Source organism: Halyomorpha halys, unplaced genomic scaffold (genome assembly GCF_000696795.3).
Source record: "Halyomorpha halys isolate HHAL.00 unplaced genomic scaffold, Hhal_1.1 Scaffold505.1, whole genome shotgun sequence".
Classification (NCBI taxonomy): Eukaryota; Metazoa; Arthropoda; class Insecta; order Hemiptera; family Pentatomidae; genus Halyomorpha; species Halyomorpha halys.
The window spans coordinates 858,041-868,869 of record NW_027114634.1 but is presented as its reverse complement, the minus strand read 5'-3'; the positions used below and the strand labels follow the sequence as shown (position 1 = coordinate 868,869).

The 10,829-nt window shown below is 28.1% G+C and overlaps 1 protein-coding gene across 2 annotated transcripts in view; it reads left to right on the top strand.

Moving 5' to 3' along the window:
- The window catches only part of LOC106683694 (serine/arginine repetitive matrix protein 5), a 40,017-nt gene that overhangs the window by 2,229 nt on the left and 26,959 nt on the right, over positions 1 to 10,829 (top strand). For both annotated transcript variants that reach the window (XM_067051798.1, XM_014425323.3), the window contains exons 4-9: positions 831 to 988; positions 1,075 to 1,223; positions 3,688 to 3,859; positions 4,066 to 4,151; positions 6,140 to 6,317; positions 7,390 to 7,526. In XM_067051798.1, coding sequence (XP_066907899.1) covers positions 831 to 988; positions 1,075 to 1,223; positions 3,688 to 3,859; positions 4,066 to 4,151; positions 6,140 to 6,317; positions 7,390 to 7,526 — 880 coding nt within the window. The remainder of the gene's footprint in view (positions 1 to 830; positions 989 to 1,074; positions 1,224 to 3,687; positions 3,860 to 4,065; positions 4,152 to 6,139; positions 6,318 to 7,389; positions 7,527 to 10,829) is intronic.

Sequence of the window (10,829 nt, the reverse complement as noted above, 5' to 3'; positions counted from 1 at the left end):
TGTACAATTATCATCATATCATTCTATATATCCTTTATCCATTGGTTGTTATCTTGTTTTTTGTTCTTAGCCCTGATGAAGGCAAGAATTCTGGCCAAAACGTCGGCATTATTAAATAAGTTTTTTAATTTACTTTTGTTATACTCTGACCACTCCCCCAACCATCTTCTACTTATCTATATTATTCATGGTCAACTATCTTCTCATCATTTTAAAATTTATAATCATTAAATTTACATTGTCAGAAATTATTGAATTACTTCAATTTCATAATTATAAAAGGAGTGAAAGAAATCCAAATCATTCAAGTTTTCTAGATTGGAGACTAGTAGTTTTTGACAAAAGCTAGAAGAAGCAAAATTTCCTCTTCAATCGTTTTACTTCAACAACAAGGACCCCGCTCTAAATTTCTTTTAACCTGATGAGGACAAATCAACAGCTATGATTTGTGAAAATCTATATTAAAATGCAGATATTTGTGAACTTCTGTGTGTTTTGTGTCTTAGGATAGAAATTATTCCATTTTCATACCTTATTAGTCTAATGCAGTACATTAAGTTAATTATCATCTGTCATACTAAATCTTGTATCAAACTGAGGTGGAAGCTGGATAAAGGGCATCTTTTTAAATTAAAGGTCAGATAATGTGGATAATTTTATAAATGGTGTAACAGAAAAAAATCCCCAAGATTGCTGAAAGACAGTACAAATGATAGGATATAGTTGTAAGGAGAGAGGAGTTTGTTAGGAAAGAAGGGAGATAGTTTTTTATAATAAATTTTTTTATAGAGATTTCATTATTTTTTAACTAGCTAATTGCTTTTTAATAGCATCGGAGTAGTTCAACTTCGAGTGAATCATCAAGTAGTTCAAGCAGTTCTAGTTCATCTGGTTCAACTAGTGATTCAAGTCTGAGCTTTAAAAAGAAATCTGAACAAAAGTCTGGGAGTCCTACTTGTCTTGAGAAAACGTTTGGTAAAAAAATTATGTACGTTTGTCTTTTCTGTCTTTTATTGAACATTATTTTTTTTTTTGAATTCATAGTGTATTAATATATTTATTATTTTTAAATAGGGGGAAAGGATTGCATAAAGAAAGCCCACCAAGAAAGAGCTCTGCTTCAAAGAAGGTTTCTCCACCTCGTAAACCTTCAAGAAGAAAAAGCCTTTCTCCAGTCAGAAAACCTGGATTATCTCCTCCATCTAAATTAAAAACAACATCAAGTAATCTTTTTTCCTTTTTTTAATTTTATGTAGGATTAGCTTAAAATAAAATTAATTAGAATAAATTAGGGAATTTAGTGTAGAGGTTTCCTGTTGCTTCCATGGTATATTCATTTATCAATTATAAGAGTTTTATTCAGGGTTGTCACATTCTTTTAAAATAAATATGGTATCAAAAATGTTACTAATTCAAAAGAATTTTATTTATTCTAAAGAAAAACTTTTAGGAATGAAAAGTAGTTTTATACAGGATTTAGTATAATTATATAAAAAACAAAACAAAGAAAAAAAAAACATTGAAAACTTGGGAACAGATTTTTCTATTGACTAGATAAATAATTATGATTCCTCCCTTGTGTTAAAGCTACCTCAAATCGACTATGTCTTTTTGTTGGAAGGCTTTAAAAATGAACAAAAAAACAAACTGGCTCGGATTAAACATTTATTTGGTTCAATTTAAACATGGTAAAAAACAAAACTAAAAACTAACATAAATAAAACGTACAAGCAAAAATAAAAAAGGCCTTTCAGATTAGAATAAAATTAGATAAATTATGAAAATTAAAATAAAATAAACTAATTTACAAATAAACAAATAATATGTAAAATAAATACTGGTCGACGGTTAATCCACTAGGTCAAAAGGTTAATCCACTCGGATAGGTCAGAGGAAGATATTTTGCTTGTCGAGATATGCAGGTAGAAGCTCCATTGCTAAATACTCCGCTGCAACTCTCAAACTGTTCCAAAGTTGGTGCAATGGCTTACAAACAATCGATGTCCCAAAAGCTAAGATGGCTGGCTACACTGGCACTCATTGAGGGCAGACAGGGTCTAGTCGTTTTTATTAATTATACGAGCCGATTGATTAGCAACAACTCATATTGCACTCAAAGGCCAGAAACGCAGAAAAGGTCTGGTTCCGCACTGTAATGACTAACTAACTCACTAAAAATGTCCAAACTATTATCAACCAAACGCAGACAGGGCTGTTGAGGACGCTATCAGGGCCACTAATTAGCCGCAACTGCCCTAAAAAACTAAGATGGTCGGTCCGTAGGTAGGTGACGCATCTTAGCAACAATGATCACCCCTAGCTACTGTCTCTATTACTCATTATTACAAACAAATATAATTACACATTTTTCTTTTCACATAACTAAATCTAAATAAAACAATACAAATAAAAATAAATTAAATACTAATAAAACTATATAACTAAAACTATAAAACTAAATACTAAAAATACTATTTACAATTATTTACAACGTAGTTATATTATGGCGTTAACACCTTGAGTATACCAATTTATTCCTCTCTAGAGTATCCTAATTTACCAAAAGATTACCAAGTCATGGACGTATTAATATTATGGAATGGGATCGGAAAAGATCTGCCACTCTGCTGTTTCTGATTTCTCTGTCTGTTATTAAACTTTTATCTTAGCCAGTCAGGAAGAAACGTTTGTTTCTTTATTAACTATCAAATTCTTTCATAGTTTATATTTATCCATTTTTTATTACTATTAACCTTTCATCCGTAATAGTTTGAGTTTATATTTTGAGTATTTCTGATTTAATTTCTACTAATGGGGTGATAGGGACCAGTCCTCTATTTGAGTATCTTAAAAACAAAAATTACAAAAAAAATAAAAATAAATTGCTCTATACTAGGCTTATATGTTAAAGAAGTGGCTAAAATTGGAAAACAGCATGAATTGGAGTTGGAAACCTTCAAACTGATGGAAATCACTGAATAGCAGTCATTCTAGTATTTGACACCTCTACCAATTTCTAATTAGCGCTTAAAAAAAAAAATTTAATTGTTGCAAACAATAAAAACTGTTTCAAACGGTTAACTCTGTTGTTTGCAGTAGTAATCAACTTGTTTTCAGCAGTAACCCATTTTAAAAATAAGTAACATTTTTGAAATTCCTCAATTTGTACCTTGAAAATTCATTGAAAAAATATTCAATAGAATCTATCTATTGAATATTTCTGAAAATTATTCATATTTATTTTATTACTTTGGTTTGGCTATTATAGTCATCTAATGATGCATTATTTCCCAATAAATTGCGTACTGTCTGATGGAACATTCATTTTAGATTCAGAATGGTAACTAGTAAATAAGAAATATTCAATTAAAGTAGAAATTAGTATTTTTATCAGGAAAAAAGTGAATTATAAGGAAAACTCTTGAAAAAATCATATTTTCGACAAAGGATTGAGATAATGCAAAGTTGGTGGCATTGAACTACATTTTTAGTGAACTATCCCTCCCTCAATTACTGACATTTACTCCTAGAATATTCTATTTAGAATTGTAATTTTTAAACGTCTGCCTCTTTTTCTTAGTTTCACCTGAAATAAAAGATTTGTGTTTGTGTATGTGTGTCTGTATCTTTGTGTAAGTTAGTGTGTATAAAAATATTGTATATACAGTTCATTTACTATTTCTTTAGGTAGGAGTAATGATAGAGGTGCCAGGAGAAATGACTCGCCAATTGGGAGTAGAGGAAGAACTCCTGATAGAAAGCAGACCAGTCGTAGCAGTGGCAGCAGCCGTAGAAGTCCTAGGCCATCAGTAGTAAGAAGAGGAAGAAGTCCAAGACCTCGTCCTCCTTCTAGAAACAGGTTAATTTCTTAATAATTCTTTAATTGATTGCATTGTATGTTATTAATTTGTTCTTAACTTTTCATGTAACAAAACTGAGTAAACATATTTGTTGAGCATACAATAAAAGTTTATTATAAATTAAAATTTGAACATCTTAATAGTTATTTTAAAAAGTATTCAATAGCCTTGTTTTATAATCTTTGTAATTTGTTGTTTTCCTTAGATCTCCAGACCGTAGGAAAGAAGATGACAGGAAGACAAAGGATGATACCCGTAGAAATGACAGAAAATCAGATTTTAGAGACAAAAGTGAGTGATTATGTTTTATATTTATTTCATAAGTTTCATATATCCAATTTTAGTGATATGTAATATTTCAATTAGTATAGTTGGTTTTATTTACTAAAGAAGAAATATTTCTGAAATAGAAATAAGAAATGTGATATTTTGTCTCGTCAAATAAAATCAAAAAGTGTTAACTGTTACCCTGAACAGAACAGAGACATTTGAAATTGAACAATTAAATGTGAATATTATGGAAAAAAAATAGGAAAAAGTTTATTAATATTAATAGTGTGGAGAAAACATTACTATTTTGGGGATACAAGAAAGTGTGAATGTTTTATCGGTAAAAAGTTATAATTTATTTCATAAGTCTAAATTAAGAATTATTTACGATTTATGAATAATTCCTTTTAAATATAGAATAATCAGACATTTTAAATTGCATATTAATGCATTATGTTGATAAATAACATTTATTTAATCATGTGTATATGAAATGAGTATTTGTTAATTTCATTTATTGCTATTTACAACTGTATTTACATAAAAACACATTAAGTAAATTTTATGTAAGATCATAATGGAGTGATACAGGCATATAGAGAAACTACCCATTGGTAGCACTCTCATCATATTTCTACACTCTTCTTTTCAGGTGCCTCGGAGAGTTGTCATGGATAGATGAAGAAGCAAGGTTAGAAACTAGAGGGTTTTAATGGTTAGAGAGTTTATAATGGAAGGATTAATATCTGGTTCAGGCTAGTTTGGTCACATATGGAACATTAAGGTCTTTATTTTTGATTTTGTTTATGATAAAGTAAGGAACATTGAGGATTTTACGAAGGATTTTTGATTGTAAGGATTGGATACAAGAGGAATTCAAAGGTTTAGTAGAGCCCTAAAGCTCAACTCAATATGTCCAGATAGGCCTTATAATAGTCATGTAGATCAGTCTTTTGTAATGAATTGAAGGTTTGGACCGTTTGTCTAGAAAATGCTGTAATAGTTGAAATTGACGTGCAGTTTCTGGTCTTTTCAGTCTTGTATAAGGATTCCAGGTTAGTCATTTGTCCGGATGTAGTTCAAGGTAGCAGATCTGTTCTACACAGGTAAGAGCAACATTATTAAAGGATACTGTAGGGCTGTCGGTAGGTTTATGACAACGGGTAAAGATGATTTGATGGGATTTGTTGGTTGTATTTGTTAATTGCACTTTTAATTAACAATATATACCAGTACTAAGAACCTGTAAAATATTTTATTTTACATATATAAAGCGGATTAAATTTTTAAAGACTTAAATACTAATTAAAAGTTATTTTTAAACATAAATAGAGAGTGAAGTGATAATTAAAAAGGAAAAAGACATCCATTTGTTTTATATTATTTACTGATGTCAGATTCTGGAAAGGTAGATCTAGTCAATTGCTTCTCTGAATTCATATGAACAAGATATACATTTCACTCAGTTCCTTATGAGAATTCACACCGACAAGATATGTATCATTAGACCTAGAGAAAATTATTTTAATTTAAATTGTGCAAGTGTTTTTTGTCTATTAGAAAAATCACTAAAGGTCAAATATGATAATTTAAACAATAGAAATAAACAGTGAGATGTTTAATTTGTGGTCATGATCAAACAAATGAAATAATGTTAAAAAATAAAAAAAAATATTTAAAGTTAATTCAGGTGAAGTTATGAAGTTGAAAATAATTATGAATTATCATCATGGAGTCATCTTAACAAGCAGGAAACTTCAATTGAAATACCAGCAACTAAGTATTTTATGACATTTATGAAGATTTTATATTGTATAATTTGAAGTTTAATTTATGTTTATATTATATCATTTAAATTTTAAATTTTTTTGTTCATATTAGAAATTTCATTTGTTGTATAAATGATGATTTCTCCTCTAATTCCAATATTCCTGGACTGAATTTGTAACAAAATTAAATTATTATCTTGTAATGTTTAATATTAAAAATTTAACCTAGTTTATTTTTAGGAGAAGCAGCTCGTGAAAAAGAAAGAATAGAAGCTCTAGAAAGATGTAGAGAAAGGCAAAGGGAAAGGGAAGCTTTAGCAAAGGAGAGAGAAAGAGAAAGAAAAGAGCGTGAAAAGAGAAGAAGAAGTTATGGTTCATCAAGGAGAAGTCCTCCAAGGGAGGAAAAGAGGCATGATAGGTATGAAAGCTTACTTTTATCTTTTATAAATCCACCTGCTTATTAATTATTTGGAAAAAATATATATATGTATATAGTGTTCTAATCTTACATAGGAAAAGAAAGTGGTGTGTATCGGATGAGGTGAATAAACATTCTCGCTTGTATTAAATGTATAAATGATTGACCGTATTATTTCAAATTATCTCTTCAGCTTCATCAGGGTCAAAAATCAAACAATCAACTGTTTTGACTATTGTCTGTTCGAAACAGTTGACTGTTTTGAAATCTCTTAACTGAAACAGCCCTGATGAAGCTCTACAAAGTTGGACAAAACGTTGACAAATAAATAGTTAACTATTTTTTGTTTTCTTTTGACTGTACCCCCGACCATTTTCTTCATAATTCTTGCTTGTATTTTTATTCTCATCTCGCTTTAGTTTTAGTTTTTCATTTTGCATTCAGTGGTGGTAATAATTAATATTGCCAATAGTTGCAATGTAACAACATTCCTCTTGTGATTGCTCAGTAAGATAAGTTATTATGAAATATAAATAATTATACTTTCCTACTCAAACAAAAGGAAAACAGCTTAACAAAGAATCTAGAATCAGAGTCCATTTTGTTTGTGATAAAATCCCACAAAAAATTATTTTGTGTTATTTGAAAACTTAATAGTAATTTTTCTCACTGGGTATATAAAAAAAAAAAATTATTTATAATTTATTAACATTTAGAAAATATAAAATTCTGATGATCAAGTGTGCATTACTTTTCACTTTCCTTCAATTTGAAATATGTCTTGAACAGAGAGTTCTAAATAAAAATAACTACGGTTTGCTGTGGTCGGGTATAAATTTCTTTCTGCTACAGCACACCTCCACCATGTCACTTTGAAACTGCACCTCATAAGCATCAGGGGCTGAACCCCACTTCACATTCCAGAATGACATTCTGTTAAGACCATGTTGAATCAATGTTATTAGTATAACTTCTGTTGTTGAATCAAATTAATTTACCAAAAATTTTAAAAATAATTGCTCCTTTAACAGTATAGTGAAATGAAGAACTAATTAATAACAAATATTTGTAGAAAGGCAGAAAGAGAGCGGAGTTATTCAAGGGAACGTGCACGTGACCGTGCTTTGGAAAGGGTGATGGAAAGGAGAGGAAGTTCTCGAGAAAGAAGTTATGAAAGACCTTATTCCCAAAACAGTCCATCATATAGAGGTATTTACTTATGCTTAATGACTAAAATAGTAATAAATTACGAAATATCACTGTATACGTACAGTATAGATATATACAGATAAGAACTATGCCGATGTGTTTTCTTTCTACAATAGAACATATTACACATAGTGATGTAGAGTACAATACTAGATAGTATTGTAGAGTATAATATTAAGCTGGAACATATGAAATGTCTGTTTTTTTTTTTGTTTTTTTTTTAAATCAAGTTACCCTCTTAATCTTGTAATAAAAGGTGTATGAAAGATAATCTTTATTGTTTTTTTTTTTGTTCTAAATTATTAATAATTATATAGAAACTGAATCATATGACATGAAAACTAAAGAGAAATGTCTATGAATTAAATAAGTATCCATTGTGTTAGTACTTGCAAACAACAGATAGTTTCTTATTTTAATGATATCATTAAAATAAACAAATCTGTTATTTCATCTGTGCCAACCTATTATTACTGGAAATTTTATTGAATTTTAGGAACAAAAGTCTTTTTTAAAGCCCTATATAGATTAATTAAGCAGGACGTGATTCATATAGAATAGCGAAATACATATGTTAAACTTAAAAATGCTGCCCAGCCCATTATCTATTTGTGAAACTATGTAATTTGTAATTAACTTATTTAAAAATAGCAGGAACAATTTTTTTTTAATCTATAACTAGGAATTATATTATGTTCTTGTTAACATTAAAATTGTTAAAAAGTGATTAATTTGTTATTGGAACTTATTTTTAAAAAATGTTAGAAAAAAGTTATATTTTAAAATTTTACTTTAAGTTTGTCCTAAATTTATATTTTAGGAGAGATACATTTATAAATTTAAAGATAATTGAAAGTCAAAATTTTAAAAGTACAAAAATTTGAATGAAATTTTTTTTTGCAAATGTACAAAGTAATTGGTAATTATAACTCTTTCTAAATGAAAATTAAAGTTATTTTTTATTCCTGGAAACAAAATTAAAATTAAATATAAGAAGATGGTCAGGGTTGCAGTCAAAAAAAGAACAAATAATGTATAACTATTTTAAATGTCCGATGTTTCGCCCAACTTTGCAGGGCTTCATCAGGGCTAAAAAGATACAAAAAAAAAAAACTGAGAATATTACAACAATAAGATACAATGAGGTAATTTAAGCTAGGATAAATATTATGTAAAAATAAAGTGATAAGAAATTACATATAAATAAAAGGAAGGAAGACAAAAAATAGTGTCAATATAAAATAAACTTGAATAATCAATGATAAGAATAAAAAATAAGTAATAATACCAAGAGTAAAAATTTTTAAAATATACAGTTAAAAAAGTACAGGAGAGATGCATAAAAAAAAAATAATACGGGTACAAAAAAAAAAAAAAAAGAGTAGAGATTAAATAAACGTCTAAAAGAATAAATATAAATAAAAATAAAAATAATGATATTAAATCATAATAAATGATCAAAGAAAAAATCAGGACCACCTACCTGTTAAAAGCGAAAGATTGCCAAAAATCTCATATACCGTTGCCTTTCCTTATCCGATCCCCAATACCACAACTCGAACATTTACCGTATTAAGACTATCTTACCTTATGTCATGATCCCTTCCATATGTCCCCTCTCTCACTGCCAACGTACAAAAATTCTTAAAATCAACCATTCCTTCACTACGTCTTGGACTCAAGTCTCAAAATAAACTATCTTACTTTTTTACTAATACTAAGGATCCTATTCCTCCCCCAACTGTAATTCTTCATATATAGGCGAAACTAAGAACCACCTCAGATCACGTATCGCTCAACATAAATTATCTATAACTTCCCACAACTCAGCCGCTTCCAAACTTTCAGAACATGCCCTTACACTTCATGCTTTTTGATTTTGACCATACCACTATTTTAGCCACTGTTCCAAATTACCAAAAGAGACTCATCTCAGAATCCATTTATATACATCTTGAACCCCTTCCAGTTAACCACAAAATTGATAAAAACTGTATCTCACATACCTACAGCCATATATTAAACTTAATTAAGACTAAATAATTTTATGCTCATTTTATTATCATCACCAAATTTTTTCTATTATACTTTTGTTTTGCACCTGTTTGTTATCTCTCTATCACTTATATTATTTATCACTGCATTCACTTATATTTATTCATCTATGTTTTATTAACTTTCACATTTACTTTGTTTTGTTTTTTTTGTAAACTTTTACTTCACATGTTTCTATTAACTTACTTCACTTATCATTGTCATCATCTATATTGTTAACATTCTATCACAATTTTTCACTTATTTCTATACTTTATTACTTATTTTTGGTCTTTTTATGTACTTTTTACATCTCACCTTGTACTTTTATTTTATTTTGTAAACTTTTACTTCCGATTTTTAAATTACTGTATTTCACTTTGTATTATTCATTTTACTGCTATTATCTTTACTATTACTATTATCAGTGTAGATAAATGATTATTTTCACGATATATAAAAACTACAGTTGTTATCATTGTCTAATTATTTTTCTTATTTATTTTTTTGTAATTTTTTTTTTAATACTCTTTATTTATTTTTACTTATTATTAGTTACTTCTTTTACAACCATTCTAATTATATCCTATATTGTATTAACTATCCTAACTATATTTTCTTCAATATATACTCGTATTATAAGTAACGATTTGTATCATTCTAATTTTACTTATTTATTCCTAAATTAGAAAATTATTATAGTTATTATTATTATCATATTTCTGTATTTTTCTCTTATTATTTTTCATTTTTCGTCATATCTTTATGACTATTTCCTGTATACGCGACGTATTTGAAATAGAAATATAGCCATTAAACGGCTCCTCAAACCACCTCCTCCTCACTCCTCCACGCTTCCGCTTTATTGTTGCTTTCTGTTCAACCTTTCGCTTTGAACAGGTAGGTGGTCCTGATTTGTTCTTTGCTCATTTATTATGATTTAACATCATTATTATTATTTTTATTTATATTTATTCTTTTAGACGTTTATTTATTCTCTACTTTCTTTCTTTTTTTTTTTTTCTTATTGTATTGTTTTTGTTTTATGTATGGTATGTCTTCTTTAACTGTATATTTTACATATTTTAAAAAAAAATTTACTCTTGACATTGTTACTTATTTTTTATTCTTATCATTGTTAATTCAAGTTTATTTTATATTGACACTATTTTTTGTCTTCCTTCCTTTTATTTATATGTAATTTCTTATCACTTTACTTTTACATAATATTTATCCTAGCTTAAATCACCTTATTGTATCTTATTGTTG